Source organism: Zosterops lateralis (genome assembly GCF_965231275.1).
Source record: "Zosterops lateralis genome assembly, chromosome: W".
NCBI lineage: Eukaryota > Metazoa > Chordata > Aves > Passeriformes > Zosteropidae > Zosterops > Zosterops lateralis.
Genome location: NC_139801.1, coordinates 25,926,089 through 25,942,333, shown reverse-complemented (window position 1 = coordinate 25,942,333; position 16,245 = coordinate 25,926,089). Strand labels below are relative to the sequence as shown.

Below are 16,245 nucleotides of genomic sequence, written 5' to 3'. Positions count from 1 at the left end.
TTGGCTGTACTACGGGAGGGAAGCAGGGGAGGCTGGCAGCTGCCCTCCCTGCAGCACAGGTTGCTCTGAGCCAGGCCCAGCCCAGGCAAGGGTGCCCCGATAAATGTGCAACGTGTGGTGCTGAAAAGGAGGCAGAGGACACACACCCCAACCTCACTCCTTATATATTGAAAGTGCTCCTGTTCCTCTACTGCTTATAAACTAAAAAAGAAAGAAGGAAGAAAAGAAAAGAAAAGAAAAGAAAAGAAAAGAAAAGAAAAGAAAAGAAAAGAAAAGAAAAGAAAAGCCCAAACAAACCCCACGTTTATCCCACATCCATATAATATTCTTGTGAAGAATTCCTATAAGTCTTCTTAAATCTCCCTTCTAACTCCATTAAAATATGATGTTCAGCAGATCTGAGACAAGCAAACTCACAGTTTGGGTTCACTGAGGAGCTGACTGTTTTCCAAACAGAATGCACAGGCAAGGTCATTTAAATGGACAGACTAAAGTCACCTGCTATACCTTTAGGCACTATCATAGAGCAGCATGGCTGCTCAGACTTCCTACCAAGAAATCAAGGGCAAAGACTCAAAGACTATTGAGAAAAAGAAAAAATAAAAAGGAAGAAGCTGATTATGGTTAACAGACATTTTATATTACCAGGTGCTTCTACATATTAAATCTGCAAGCACTACTAATTGCTAAACTTTTGTCTTATTTTTCAACATATTTTAGCTCACATTTTGCCGGAAAAATCTACTTTTCGTTCAGGTAGGTTTGCTTCTATCAGATTATGAAACATACCACACTGCAAGCAAAATACATTGCCATTCTGTCCTGTACAACAAAATTTATTGCCTTGATGAATTCCTGAAAATTTACACTATACTTACAGATAAAGTCTAAGTACCTTTCAGAGAAGAATAAGATAGGAATGATCAAATTTGAACAAGGTCAGCAAACAGCTGGTGCTCCAGGACACAATCAACCATCTATGGGCATGATTCTACAGACCCGATTCAAAAAATATTCCGATGTGGGCCTGATATTTCTGGGTCTGAGAGATTTTAGCCTGCTAGCAGCTGCTAACTTTTTCCCAAGGAAAAATTTCTCAAGAAAGCTTCTTCTCAAAACAATCTTGGCAAACAACTATCCTTTCTCAAAACAATCTTTCTCCAAGTAGTGTTTTGCTGTTTCTCTAGTTTAACCAATAGAATTAGAAAAGTGTCATTCCTATTCACCAATCATGTTAAGTCTGTACTGGAACACCTTATAAAAGGTAGTAAAAATTAGACAATAAAGGCCTTTTTTCTATGCTCTTTGCCTTCTGAAATATTTAGAGTCCTTCATCTTCCTTTCGTGTCCTACAGCGACATTCCACTGCATGTAGCAGGATATTTTCCCAAATTAAAGGCAACTATCCCTTCAGAAAACAGTTTTAAAGATTACTTAAAAACCATTACATTATCGGGCTTACGCAGTATTTTCTTTCACTTGGAGTAGGTTCTGTGCATTTCTACGCTAAAATATTTTAAACATAGTTTCTGTTTTCAGATTTAAGGTGTAACATAAATTTAGCACCATAGATGGATGTAGATATTTCTCTGTGTGTTTTTCATCTTATTTTTTAGAAAGCCAAGTGTGCATATATAAACATACTGTGCCAAAATTAAAAATCTATCAGATATCTAACATATTAAGGGTGGTGCAATGGCCTTTCCTTCCAATAGTGTCTTTGAAAACAAAACTTCCCTTCATTTTCAAGATGAATTACAGAGCCCTTTGGAGCTGCAGATTACTCCAAGCTCTGACATGAGTACTGCAGCCTACAGTGGCTCTCAGACAAAACCATAGAGTAGCACTATTTAACAAAAAGGTATGCTTGTATTCTATACTGTCAGGCAGTGTTGAAAACTACATTAATCTTGATTAAGTCACGTGATTGCACAAAAACACAACTGAAGTTTTTTAAAAGATTGATTTTTCTGATCCATAACAAATCTCTGAAAGAATGAAAATGTGTATCCAATTGGCTGGAAAAAATATGCAAATGTTGGAATAACTATCTACTGTAAGGTTATGCATACAGAAACCTATGACTATTTGGTTATGTTGTGTTTTGTTTTCTATTTAAAGTTTCTTGAAAATACATAGAATAATTCAAATATTTACAGAAGTTGGGTTTTTTCAACTTTGTTCTTAGTGCCTCAAGCGCCACTTATAGCAAGGTACACTGGAGAACAAGGCTCTCACATTGCAGCAGGTACATTTATTTATTTTTACACAAATAAAGAAACCTCTTCATCAGTATTCCAATAGTTTGTAGTGATACTCTGTCACCAGACACTTGCTTATTGAGTACAATAATATTAAACAGCTGTCCATCTTTGCTATCAATGCAAAGAAACTGGGTTCTGAGACAGAAATTGTATTTTTCATATATGCATGGACTGCGGAACAGGATCCCATTTGGCAAAGAGCCTTCAGTAGTGCAATACTTCTCTAACAGTAGTCTAAGGAGGAGACTATGGTGTCCTTTCATATTAGAACTACAGCATAGAAGAAGGGCACTATACAATTCTCAATTTCTCTTTTTTGCTAATTGCTACTGCTGAAAAAAATGTTCTTGCCCTTGAAAACTGTCATTTCTGCCTGTAGCCCAAGGTATCTCTAAGTTAGACATAGCAAAACCACCAATGCATCTACAAATAAGGTATTTTTCACCTCAAAACTTTGAAAACTCTCTTATATGTTTCAATTGAACTGAAATGTCAAATTGTAATTTCTTAATTAAAAAAAACACCACTGAAATTAGAACTAAGTACCTGGGTGAAGTACTAAGGCCTGAACAACAGGCCCTGAGCCAGTTGACCTCTAGATGAACCTTCCAACCAAATGCTATATATATATATATATATGTATATATATATATATATACTCATTAATGAAGTATTGTTATATGTGTCCATTTATTGGCAAAACATGTATTTACCTTTCCGTATCTAGAAACCAGATAAGGCCACATCTGGCCTAATTAGGGGGGATATAGGATCAAAGACAACTCCCTTGGTTCCTCCTTGAGCCCTGGACAGGCTTTGGGAGAAAGTCAACAGGAGAATGAAATTAGAAGTTTTGTCAGCTTGTTTGTTTAACAGTATAAAAGCTGGGCTACTGTCACAGCGAAGTGGGGAAGCCTCGTGGCCTGCAAGGTGGATGCACCGCAGAATTTCCCAGTTACTGGGTGCGGTTCTCCAGTCCTTCACTGAGACAGCTTCCCCCACAGTTGATGCTTTGCAGATTTGGATGATGGTAAAGTATTAGGGTAACTGGTGATGTATCTTTCTTAATCACTATAGGCAATGTTTTGTAGCAATGATTACGTGCATTGCTTAGCTTACCCTTTTGTGATTCTTTGCAGTTTTGCATTGTAGTAAACTACACTATTCCTTAAATTGGTGTCTGTGTCTGTGATCCTACCCACCGGCAAAACACTGGGACAGGACGTGTGACAGTATTTTTAGACTTACTCTACAACTTTGCTCATTAAACTCCTCCTACCTTTAGCCCTACCTGTCTTGACAGCTTTCCTCTGTCACACATTTCCTGGTGACTGTAATTTCTATGGCATTAAATAAAACAAATCCGACATAAGGTTTCTCCCTCTTTTTAAATATTCTAGTGTATGCTAGTATCAGAAACAGCACAGTGAAGATTACATACCTAGAAGTTACTGATGCCTCTTTCCTAATAATTAGCCCTGCTATCCAGAGAAAATTTACAGCATGACATTTAGTCACTTGGAAATAAGACTGTTGCCCTACATCTGCTACAGAAAACAGCAGGTATGTCATATAGTGTGCTATCACCTCAGAACTAAGTGATCTACTAGCATAATCACAAGTAACAGTCCCTATCAGGCAGTGCAATCTTATTTCTCTCCAGGGATGAAATACGTTCACTGAAGTTCAGAAAGCATTAAGTGGTTCTTTTTGTTTTCTGAATCAGCAGGAAACGCAAAGTACTTACCACAATAAAGCCTTTAGAAAAACTGACTCTGCAACCACAAATACGTAAACACTCAGTAATTCGTAAAGTTAATTAATTACCTGAATTTCCCTTGCATGGTATACAATAATGAGCCCAAGCAAGATAATCGTGGGGAGGCTAATAAGGCATTTTAGAGCGAGGGAATACAGAGACTCCTGCAACAGAAAGACACCACTGTCCATCAGAGACCCACACACGCGGAATCGTTCCCGCCCCGCCGGGCTCCCCAGCCCCAGTGCGAGCAGTGGAGCCCGAACGGGGAGGGGAGGGGAGGATCGCCTCGCCTCAGAGTCGGGGGCCTGGAGGGTGCCTCACGGCGGGGCCAGGGAAGGGGGACACCTCGCCTCACGGTTGCAGAGCCGCGGGGTGAGCATCTCGTCTCAGGGCGGAGGACCAGTAGGCCCCCGTGGGGGTCAGGGCACCTCTCACCTCTCATCAGGGCAGGACCGGGCGAGGGCTGAACGGTCCCACCGCGCAAGGATTTGAACGGCTGACAGGAGAGTGCAGCTGGCTGTGGAGCCGCCTTCCCGTGAGCCGGAACGGACACGGAGCCCAGAGAAGGGGCGGGAGGGCCAGGGGCTGGGCTGCGTCGACCGCAGACCAAGAGCGAGAGGAAGGTGGTCCGACGGTGTGGCAGGTACCTTCGTGTAGGCGCCCCAGGATAGCTCTGTCTCGATCACCATGACTACAATGCCGAACATGCCAAAGATGAGCGCGTAGTCGCTGAGGCGCTTGCGCTTCTCGAAGAGCGCCCGGCGGTGCCCCAGCTTGTAGCCGATGTTCTGGTTCTTCTTCTTGCTGGACTTGCCCCCGCCGTTGTTCGTGCCGCCGGAGCCGTAGGGCGCCAGGTTGTTGGAGTTGTCGTGCTCGGGCTTGGAGACCACGATCTCCGGAGCAGCGGCAAGCGGCGGCTGGAGCAGCTGAGACTCGGAGTCAAGCTCGTGCAGGTTCCTGCGGGATGAGCTCAGGTTGCTGAGCGGCCGCATGATGCCGCCGTTGTACCTGCAGCTGCTCATGACTATTTCGGCGAAGGGATTGCTCTCCCGACGCTGCTGGTAGTGGTGATGGTGGGTGCTGCTGCTGACACTGCTGCTGGGACTAGCTGCTTGCTGCTGCTGCTGCAGGCTATGGCACTGCTGGTACTGGGGGTACTGGTGGTGCTGCCTGGACAGTACACTTGTCTGACTATGCCCTGTGCCTGATCAATGCAGTCTGTCCTATCTTCTTATTAAATTCCTTTCTAACTCTTTCCTGGCAGAGGGCTCTCTATTCTGTGTGTATGTGTGTGCATGGGGGGCTGAGTGCAGCAACCAGAATCGGACCATAAGTCGGAGGGCCTGTGTATCCATGGTGCCAGCAAGTGGAACAAGTGCAGGTAGGTGTGTGAGTGAATGTGATCACTAGTGAAGATCAAGTGGGACTAGTTGGGGGAGTAGGTGAAGTGGACTGAGAGCAAGTGGGTGAGCGAGTCCCTAAGGCCCAGGTCTGGGTGTGAGAGCACCTGTGTATCTCTAAGGGTGAGAGCATTGGGAGGGGTCAGCTACTGGGACCTGGGAAGTCCCAGCCAGCTCTGTGTGTGTGTGTGTGTATGTCCACATGTGCACAATGGTCTGTACCAGCAACTGGAGCAGGACTGGGGCCTCGAGGGCTCATATATCCAGTTGACAGCACCTGGGGAGACTGGGATCCAGGGGCCAGCTATGAGTAGAATGAGGCTTTTGGTGCTGTCTGTTCACATGCGTACTCTGAGCATCTGTTTGGACCTAGGGACATGGTGCAGCAACAGCTTTGCCTCTCTCAGGCTGTTGTGTCCAGCATTTTCCTCTAACCCTCTATTGCAGTCAGTTCTCTTGAGCAGTCAAGACCAGAAAGGAAAGCTTTTAGTTTTAAGAATGAACATGCTGTTTAACAGAGCTTCGGTTCTTCCAATGTTTTTGAAAAAACATGGTGTCAATTGTTTCTCAGTTGTCCAATTTTGCCTGTGTTTTCAAACACATCTGAATTGCATGGATCTTATAAAATGAAAACCTTAAGGAACCTATGTTCTTTTCACTGTGTAGCTAAATGTCCTGCACAAATGTACTGTCAGAATATATGTTTGGGGAAGTAAAGACTTAGATATGCTTAGCTTTCATCCTTCCTTCTCTGTTCATGTCATGTTTTTAATATTTGCCTAAGTGTCCTCTTTAACAGAAGATAAAGTTCTCAGGATCTAGTTTACCTTGGAAGATTCTTACGAAATTTGTAATTTTGCATGTTTTATTTAGAACTCAACAATTTCATCTACTCTGATGATGCAAGATTATCAGTCTTTTCAAAATCTTGGTAAACTAAAACATGTGATTATTGTGTTCTGTATGGGGAAATGAGTGCATCTGTTTCATATATATCAGTCACCAATCCCAATTTTAATATATCTACTGCTGATAGCCTATTTATTTGTAGAACTCAGAAAGGGGAGTGCTATTATTGTCTTTTGGATATTTCATCTACTTGCTCAGTAGTCTCATTATGCCAGTGAACAAATGAACATTCCCATGTTTGCTACAAGATCAGACTAACGATACAGGATGTTCTAAAGCTAATCAGAGGTTTTATTAAAGTTCCACTGTAGAACCGGGATAGCTTATCATGGTTTCATTATTTTTTTCCATTGATAATTTATCAGCAGTGCTTTCATTTTACCATCAAAACAGTTACCAGGACTCACTCCTCGCCGCTCTCCACTTCCGCCTCCTCCCGGCAGAGTAGCCAGTTGAACGTCAGCAAGCTCACCCCCTCCAGCCATGCCGGCTCGTCCAGGCAGCACCACCAGTACCCCCAGTACCAGCAGTGCCATAGCCTGCAGCAGCAGCAGCAAGCAGCTAGTCCCAGCAGCAGTGTCAGCAGCAGCACCCACCATCACCACTACCAGCAGCGTCGGGAGAGCAATCCCTTCGCCGAAATAGTCATGAGCAGCTGCAGGTACAACGGCGGCATCATGCGGCCGCTCAGCAACCTGAGCTCATCCCGCAGGAACCTGCACGAGCTTGACTCCGAGTCTCAGCTGCTCCAGCCGCCGCTTGCCGCTGCTCCGGAGATCGTGGTCTCCAAGCCCGAGCACGACAACTCCAACAACCTGGCGCCCTACGGCTCCGGCGGCACGAACAACGGCGGGGGCAAGTCCAGCAAGAAGAAGAACCAGAACATCGGCTACAAGCTGGGGCACCGCCGGGCGCTCTTCGAGAAGCGCAAGCGCCTCAGCGACTACGCGCTCATCTTTGGCATGTTCGGCATTGTAGTCATGGTGATCGAGACAGAGCTATCCTGGGGCGCCTACACGAAGGTACCTGCCACACCGTCGGACCACCTTCCTCTCGCTCTTGGTCTGCGGTCGACGCAGCCCAGCCCCTGGCCCTCCCGCCCCTTCTCTGGGCTCCGTGTCCGTTCCGGCTCACGGGAAGGCGGCTCCACAGCCAGCTGCACTCTCCTGTCAGCCGTTCAAATCCTTGCGCGGTGGGACCGTTCAGCCCTCGCCCGGTCCTGCCCTGATGAGAGGTGAGAGGTGCCCTGACCCCCACGGGGGCCTACTGGTCCTCCGCCCTGAGACGAGATGCTCACCCCGCGGCTCTGCAACCGTGAGGCGAGGTGTCCCCCTTCCCTGGCCCCGCCGTGAGGCACCCTCCAGGCCCCCGACTCTGAGGCGAGGCGATCCTCCCCTCCCCTCCCCGTTCGGGCTCCACTGCTCGCACTGGGGCTGGGGAGCCCGGCGGGGCGGGAACGATTCCGCGTGTGTGGGTCTCTGATGGACAGTGGTGTCTTTCTGTTGCAGGAGTCTCTGTATTCCCTCGCTCTAAAATGCCTTATTAGCCTCCCCACGATTATCTTGCTTGGGCTCATTATTGTATACCATGCAAGGGAAATTCAGGTAATTAATTAACTTTACGAATTACTGAGTGTTTACGTATTTGTGGTTGCAGAGTCAGTTTTTCTAAAGGCTTTATTGTGGTAAGTACTTTGCGTTTCCTGCTGATTCAGAAAACAAAAAGAACCACTTAATGCTTTCTGAACTTCAGTGAACGTATTTCATCCCTGGAGAGAAATAAGATTGCACTGCCTGATAGGGACTGTTACTTGTGATTATGCTAGTAGATCACTTAGTTCTGAGGTGATAGCACACTATATGACATACCTGCTGTTTTCTGTAGCAGATGTAGGGCAACAGTCTTATTTCCAAGTGACTAAATGTCATGCTGTAAATTTTCTCTGGATAGCAGGGCTAATTATTAGGAAAGAGGCATCAGTAACTTCTAGGTATGTAATCTTCACTGTGCTGTTTCTGATACTAGCATACACTAGAATATTTAAAAAGAGGGAGAAACCTTATGTCGGATTTGTTTTATTTAATGCCATAGAAATTACAGTCACCAGGAAATGTGTGACAGAGGAAAGCTGTCAAGACAGGTAGGGCTAAAGGTAGGAGGAGTTTAATGAGCAAAGTTGTAGAGTAAGTCTAAAAATACTGTCACACGTCCTGTCCCAGTGTTTTGCCGGTGGGTAGGATCACAGACACAGACACCAATTTAAGGAATAGTGTAGTTTACTACAATGCAAAACTGCAAAGAATCACAAAAGGGTAAGCTAAGCAATGCACGTAATCATTGCTACAAAACATTGCCTATAGTGATTAAGAAAGATACATCACCAGTTACCCTAATACTTTACCATCATCCAAATCTGCAAAGCATCAACTGTGGGGGAAGCTGTCTCAGTGAAGGACTGGAGAACCGCACCCAGTAACTGGGAAATTCTGCGGTGCATCCACCTTGCAGGCCACGAGGCTTCCCCACTTCGCTGTGACAGTAGCCCAGCTTTTATACTGTTAAACAAACAAGCTGACAAAACTTCTAATTTCATTCTCCTGTTGACTTTCTCCCAAAGCCTGTCCAGGGCTCAAGGAGGAACCAAGGGAGTTGTCTTTGATCCTATATCCCCCCTAATTAGGCCAGATGTGGCCTTATCTGGTTTCTAGATACGGAAAGGTAAATACATGTTTTGCCAATAAATGGACACATATAACAATACTTCATTAATGAGTATATATATATATATATACATATATATATATATATATAGCATTTGGTTGGAAGGTTCATCTAGAGGTCAACTGGCTCAGGGCCTGTTGTTCAGGCCTTAGTACTTCACCCAGGTACTTAGTTCTAATTTCAGTGGTGTTTTTTTTAATTAAGAAATTACAATTTGACATTTCAGTTCAATTGAAACATATAAGAGAGTTTTCAAAGTTTTGAGGTGAAAAATACCTTATTTGTAGATGCATTGGTGGTTTTGCTATGTCTAACTTAGAGATACCTTGGGCTACAGGCAGAAATGACAGTTTTCAAGGGCAAGAACATTTTTTTCAGCAGTAGCAATTAGCAAAAAAGAGAAATTGAGAATTGTATAGTGCCCTTCTTCTATGCTGTAGTTCTAATATGAAAGGACACCATAGTCTCCTCCTTAGACTACTGTTAGAGAAGTATTGCACTACTGAAGGCTCTTTGCCAAATGGGATCCTGTTCCGCAGTCCATGCATATATGAAAAATACAATTTCTGTCTCAGAACCCAGTTTCTTTGCATTGATAGCAAAGATGGACAGCTGTTTAATATTATTGTACTCAATAAGCAAGTGTCTGGTGACAGAGTATCACTACAAACTATTGGAATACTGATGAAGAGGTTTCTTTATTTGTGTAAAAATAAATAAATGTACCTGCTGCAATGTGAGAGCCTTGTTCTCCAGTGTACCTTGCTATAAGTGGCGCTTGAGGCACTAAGAACAAAGTTGAAAAAACCCAACTTCTGTAAATATTTGAATTATTCTATGTATTTTCAAGAAACTTTAAATAGAAAACAAAACACAACATAACCAAATAGTCATAGGTTTCTGTATGCATAACCTTACAGTAGATAGTTATTCCAACATTTGCATATTTTTTCCAGCCAATTGGATACACATTTTCATTCTTTCAGAGATTTGTTATGGATCAGAAAAATCAATCTTTTAAAAAACTTCAGTTGTGTTTTTGTGCAATCACGTGACTTAATCAAGATTAATGTAGTTTTCAACACTGCCTGACAGTATAGAATACAAGCATACCTTTTTGTTAAATAGTGCTACTCTATGGTTTTGTCTGAGAGCCACTGTAGGCTGCAGTACTCATGTCAGAGCTTGGAGTAATCTGCAGCTCCAAAGGGCTCTGTAATTCATCTTGAAAATGAAGGGAAGTTTTGTTTTCAAAGACACTATTGGAAGGAAAGGCCATTGCACCACCCTTAATATGTTAGATATCTGATAGATTTTTAATTTTGGCACAGTATGTTTATATATGCACACTTGGCTTTCTAAAAAATAAGATGAAAAACACACAGAGAAATATCTACATCCATCTATGGTGCTAAATTTATGTTACACCTTAAATCTGAAAACAGAAACTATGTTTAAAATATTTTAGCGTAGAAATGCACAGAACCTACTCCAAGTGAAAGAAAATACTGCGTAAGCCCGATAATGTAATGGTTTTTAAGTAATCTTTAAAACTGTTTTCTGAAGGGATAGTTGCCTTTAATTTGGGAAAATATCCTGCTACATGCAGTGGAATGTCGCTGTAGGACACGAAAGGAAGATGAAGGACTCTAAATATTTCAGAAGGCAAAGAGCATAGAAAAAAGGCCTTTATTGTCTAATTTTTACTACCTTTTATAAGGTGTTCCAGTACAGACTTAACATGATTGGTGAATAGGAATGACACTTTTCTAATTCTATTGGTTAAACTAGAGAAACAGCAAAACACTACTTGGAGAAAGATTGTTTTGAGAAAGGATAGTTGTTTGCCAAGATTGTTTTGAGAAGAAGCTTTCTTGAGAAATTTTTCCTTGGGAAAAAGTTAGCAGCTGCTAGCAGGCTAAAATCTCTCAGACCCAGAAATATCAGGCCCACATCGGAATATTTTTTGAATCGGGTCTGTAGAATCATGCCCATAGATGGTTGATTGTGTCCTGGAGCACCAGCTGTTTGCTGACCTTGTTCAAATTTGATCATTCCTATCTTATTCTTCTCTGAAAGGTACTTAGACTTTATCTGTAAGTATAGTGTAAATTTTCAGGAATTCATCAAGGCAATAAATTTTGTTGTACAGGACAGAATGGCAATGTATTTTGCTTGCAGTGTGGTATGTTTCATAATCTGATAGAAGCAAACCTACCTGAACGAAAAGTAGATTTTTCCGGCAAAATGTGAGCTAAAATATGTTGAAAAATAAGACAAAAGTTTAGCAATTAGTAGTGCTTGCAGATTTAATATGTAGAAGCACCTGGTAATATAAAATGTCTGTTAACCATAATCAGCTTCTTCCTTTTTATTTTTTCTTTTTCTCAATAGTCTTTGAGTCTTTGCCCTTGATTTCTTGGTAGGAAGTCTGAGCAGCCATGCTGCTCTATGATAGTGCCTAAAGGTATAGCAGGTGACTTTAGTCTGTCCATTTAAATGACCTTGCCTGTGCATTCTGTTTGGAAAACAGTCAGCTCCTCAGTGAACCCAAACTGTGAGTTTGCTTGTCTCAGATCTGCTGAACATCATATTTTAATGGAGTTAGAAGGGAGATTTAAGAAGACTTATAGGAATTCTTCACAAGAATATTATATGGATGTGGGATAAACGTGGGGTTTGTTTGGGCTTTTCTTTTCTTTTCTTTTCTTTTCTTTTCTTTTCTTTTCTTTTCTTTTCTTTTCTTTTCTTTTCTTCCTTCTTTCTTTTTTAGTTTATAAGCAGTAGAGGAACAGGAGCACTTTCAATATATAAGGAGTGAGGTTGGGGTGTGTGTCCTCTGCCTCCTTTTCAGCACCACACGTTGCACATTTATCGGGGCACCCTTGCCTGGGCTGGGCCTGGCTCAGAGCAACCTGTGCTGCAGGGAGGGCAGCTGCCAGCCTCCCCTGCTTCCCTCCCGTAGTACAGCCAAATGAGTTCTGCTGCGTGACGGCACGTGCATAATTTTGAACATACCTTTACTCTTGCATTCTAAACCTATTAGCAAAACAGATTCATTTTTATATTCTATGAAACAGCTCTGCATTTGACAGACTAAAGTCTCCAGAATGGCATAGCTGCAGTATTTGGACAAAAATAACTGGCTGCTGTGCAGTTTTGTGAAAAATTTGAAATGTTAAAATGCTTTCTTCAAATAGGTTTTCAGTGATTACAGTTAATTAGTTTTTCTGTATTTTTAGCTATTAGTGTTATTATTAGTATAATAATAAGTACAATTAGTGTTTTTAGTAGTTATTCTGTATTATTAGTTATTAGCGTTATTATGTATTATTAGTAGTAGTGTATTAGTTATCCTGTTATTCAGGAGCTATTATATTTATTAACTGTGACTTAAAGTTAAAATTATAATAACAACCAAATTAAGCCAGGTAGTTTCAAATGATGATTCTTAGCCTACATTATCATTCCAAGAAAAGAGGATAAAAACGCAAACAATGCTTCCTTCACCTCTCTCCTTCTCTCAGGAGAAAAGCCAGATGAACAACAGTAATGATGTTGGAGCCAAGTATGGTGACAGCCCCAAATCTGTGTATTCTCATTTTGGTTCATTGTTGTCGTGCTTGTAATGTTGTTAAAAACATCACACTTGGGAGATTATGAAATATTCATTATTGACTCTCTAAGCTGATTCAGTTTGGAAGACTGGTAGGAGAAATGTAACTCATTGTTATCCCAGCCTAGAACAGGTATTTCTCTGACTACTGTTCCAGTTGAGAAATACACTTTCGAAGAGGTAGAGGAGGGAAGAGCTAAGAAGATAGTATCATCCTATAATAATAATAATTTACAATGTATAAATTGCCCACTTTATGCATAAACAGTTTGTTACTTCATGGTTGTCCTTGTTTTAGCTGTGATAGAGTTAATTTCTTCTATATAATTAAAATGGCAGCATACAACATGATTAAAATTGTTGTTTCTAGACAACTTAAGTGTTCCACATTTCCCTAATGCAATTTACTGTTAGAATAATAATCAGGTGACAGTGAAGAGACTTTTTGATAACAGTTCACATGGTAAAGCTGCATTTATTTTTTTTTACCTTTACTGAGAAAATAGACCTCTCTGTCTTTCTCTTGTACTGCTACAGACATAAATGCTTTTAAAATGTACAAATGTACAATTCCTGAAGTTTTACTGGCACTTCCTTATATTACTCAAACAATTAAAACCAAAATTCTCCAAGGTTGCTAGTAAGATGTTTTTAATTTCCTTTGTTGGGTATTCTGTCACAGCCTGGTACTTCTTGAAAGATGTCTGTCACAGGGTAGGAGGGCTATGTCCACTGGGATACTTTTACTTTGGTGATGGACTAATCAAGGTATCCCTTCTATTACCTTTCTTGAATAAGAAATACTGATGGATTTGGAATGAAACATTTTGTTGTGGTTCGACACCAGCTAAGCGCCAGGCACTCACGAAAGTCACTACTTCACTCTCTCTTGCTCTCAGCTGGGCAGAGGAGAGGGGGAAAAAAAATTAACGAAGGGCTCATGAGTTGAGATAAGGACTGAGAGAAAAACACTCTAAGAGGCAAAACAAGTTCAAATTTAAAGGTGCGAGGTAAATTTATTATTAACAGAGTCAGAGGAGGATAATGAGAAATAAAATAAGCCTTTAAGACACCTTTTTCCCCCCCCAGCCCCTCTCTCTTTCCCACCGACAGCACGGGGAGACAGGGCATAGGGGTTTTGGTCAGTTAGTCACTTCAGATTTTCTTTTGTTTGCTCAGGGGGAGGAGTCTTTTATCTGCTATGTCGTGGAGTCCCTCCCATGGGCAAACAGTCTTCCCAAAACTGTTGTGGCATGGGTCACTCGTCCACAGAGTGTAGTTTTATAGAGATAGGTTGTTCTAGTTTGGAAGCGAGGGCTTTCTCTCTGTGTCTCTGGAAGCAGGGGCCCTCCCTCTCTATTTGGGTCTCCCATTGGATCACAGCCCCTTCTGGCATTCACTCACTCTGGTGTGAGTACTTTTCCCACGGGCTGCAAGTGGATCTCTGCATCCCCCGTGGACTTCATGGATTACAGGGGGTCAGTTTGTTTCACCACGGTCCTCACCACGGCTTGCAGAGGAATTTCAGCTCCAATACTTGGAGCACCTCCTCCACCTCCTTCTCCACTGACCTTCATGCCGCCATCTTGTTCTCTCTTACATGTCTTCACTTCCTCCTCTTCTCTATTTAGAAGAAAAACTGCTGCCCGTAGGTACTGTTGTCAATAAGTTCTACGAATTCAAAGATTTTTGCAGCATCCCGCAGCACTGAGAGGTTGATTTAATCTAGGTTCTGATGCTCGAAAGATAGGCTGGAAATAAATCCCCATCGACCGATGTCTATAGAGCAGGTATTTGTTCATTGCAGTGCTGGTGGTGAGGGGGATATCTCCTCCTAACTCACCCACCTTTGTCAAATGCTGTGGGATATTTATACAGTAAGTATTGCTTAGTATCACTATGTCACTACAACATCATCACATATGCGCCGGAACTAATTTACATAGTATGATCTCATGGTTATTAGATAGTTCTTTTGCACTGTGCTTGCGTCTCCCCAATTTGGGGGTCATTGGAGGTCTTTGATGAAGGCTTCCAAGGTCTTCTTTGCATCTGAACTTTTCAACTTTGTCTTCGGAGCATGCGCACTTACGGTGTTCCTTGGTGTGTCTGGTCTTAACCGGCCTAAATTCTTTGTTTTGTGGCTAATTGGCTTTGCACTTGCCAATTTTTCATTAGTACTATACTTATCTATCTCTAAAGCTATCTGCCTGGCGAGTTTTTTCTTCTGTTTTTGTTTATTCAGCATTAAACAACTAGTTAACCATATACTAGCCATTACATTGTATAAAAGGTTATTAATATCAGGTTATATAGGTATAAAGGTTATGATTCAGGTTATATAGATATATGAAAAGTCATGATTTAGGTTATATTGATATCAGGTATATAGATATATCAGGTAATATTGATATCTTATAAGTCAAGCTATATAAGCACCTTGTTAGTTTGATCTAAGTTATATAGGCATGTGTTTCGCATCAGGGAATCGCTCACCGTGTTGTCCGCCGCCGGCCATGCGGCCTCGCCATCATCGTGCGGGCAGTGGCGGCTGCCTCAGCGCTGGCGCTATTTAACGGCTCTTTTCATACGGGGTATTGGGAAAGAGAAGCCGCCGCCCCTGCCCTTCTGCCCGCGGCACAGCTGGCTAGGGGCAGCCAGGTAGGCAAGGCTTGCCGTGGGCTGCGCCGGCACCATGCCACTGACGACGATTGACAGAGAGACGTGGACTTTGTAGGTTGCATGCATGGAGCTCGTTTATTGATACACCTAGCTGAGTTTATATACCTTTCCATTATATAACAAGTAATAGTGCCAAGTACATTGCTTAATACATGCCTCGTACTAACTAACACAGGTATGTACTGTCTTATCTCAGTTCTGCGTGCTAAGCACGTATCGTACCAAGCACATCGCTGTCTCTTACATTCCTTTCTCAAACTTACGCTTTCGGTTGCCAAGGCTTGCAGCCTACGTATGCTAACATGTCCATTTCTGTCATGAGCTGAGCAGTGCTCCCAGCACAGCTCTCTAGCTGTATCCTCACATCTCCCTCTTTCTGTTCCACCATCAGGATTCTCTTTGTCGACTTATCAATCAGTCTCTGCACACATTGCAAAACACAAGGCAAGCACATCATTATAAGCAACAGTACGGTCAAAATATAAATTCCTGTTTTAACTAAATGCTTAAGCTAGCCAGTAAGCCCCCACCCCCCAAGCATATGTCCAAGCCAATCATTATCATCCACCACCTTCAATTTGGCTACACTGTCTCTAAGGGCCTGTATGTTAGCATGAATAGACAAAGAGTTGTCAGAAAGGTTCATGCAGCACAAGCCTTCAAAATCCTCGCAGCCATGTCCATGAGCTAGAAGCAAAAAGTCGATTGCGGCCCTGTTCTGGAGGGTGGCGTGCCTTACGCTATCAACATCTGTTAATAAACCTGTTAAAGCAGAGCTAGTAGCATTAGTTTGTTTTGCAAGCCAACAGCCAAGGTTATTCAAAGTTTTTAATGCATGTGCCGTTCCTATGGATGGAATAATTGAGGCAAACACTTGGGCTCCGAGGTTTC

The 16,245-nt window shown here is 42.4% G+C and overlaps 2 protein-coding genes across 2 annotated transcripts in view; one reads left to right on the top strand and one right to left on the bottom strand.

Annotated features, from left to right (window-relative positions):
* The window catches only part of LOC310922063 (small conductance calcium-activated potassium channel protein 3-like), a gene marked incomplete at its 5' end in the record, with an annotated part of 18,263 nt that extends 12,882 nt beyond the window's left edge, over positions 1–5,381 (bottom strand). The window contains 2 exons of the mRNA XM_083882383.1: positions 4,674–5,192; positions 5,355–5,381. Coding sequence (XP_083738509.1) covers positions 4,674–5,192; positions 5,355–5,381 — 546 coding nt within the window. The remainder of the gene's footprint in view (positions 1–4,673; positions 5,193–5,354) is intronic.
* Positions 5,380–16,245, top strand: part of LOC310922062 (small conductance calcium-activated potassium channel protein 2-like) — a gene marked incomplete at its 5' end in the record, with an annotated part of 40,380 nt that continues 29,514 nt past the window's right edge. The window contains 3 exons of the mRNA XM_083882382.1: positions 5,380–5,407; positions 6,729–7,357; positions 7,844–7,939. Coding sequence (XP_083738508.1) covers positions 5,380–5,407; positions 6,729–7,357; positions 7,844–7,939 — 753 coding nt within the window. The remainder of the gene's footprint in view (positions 5,408–6,728; positions 7,358–7,843; positions 7,940–16,245) is intronic.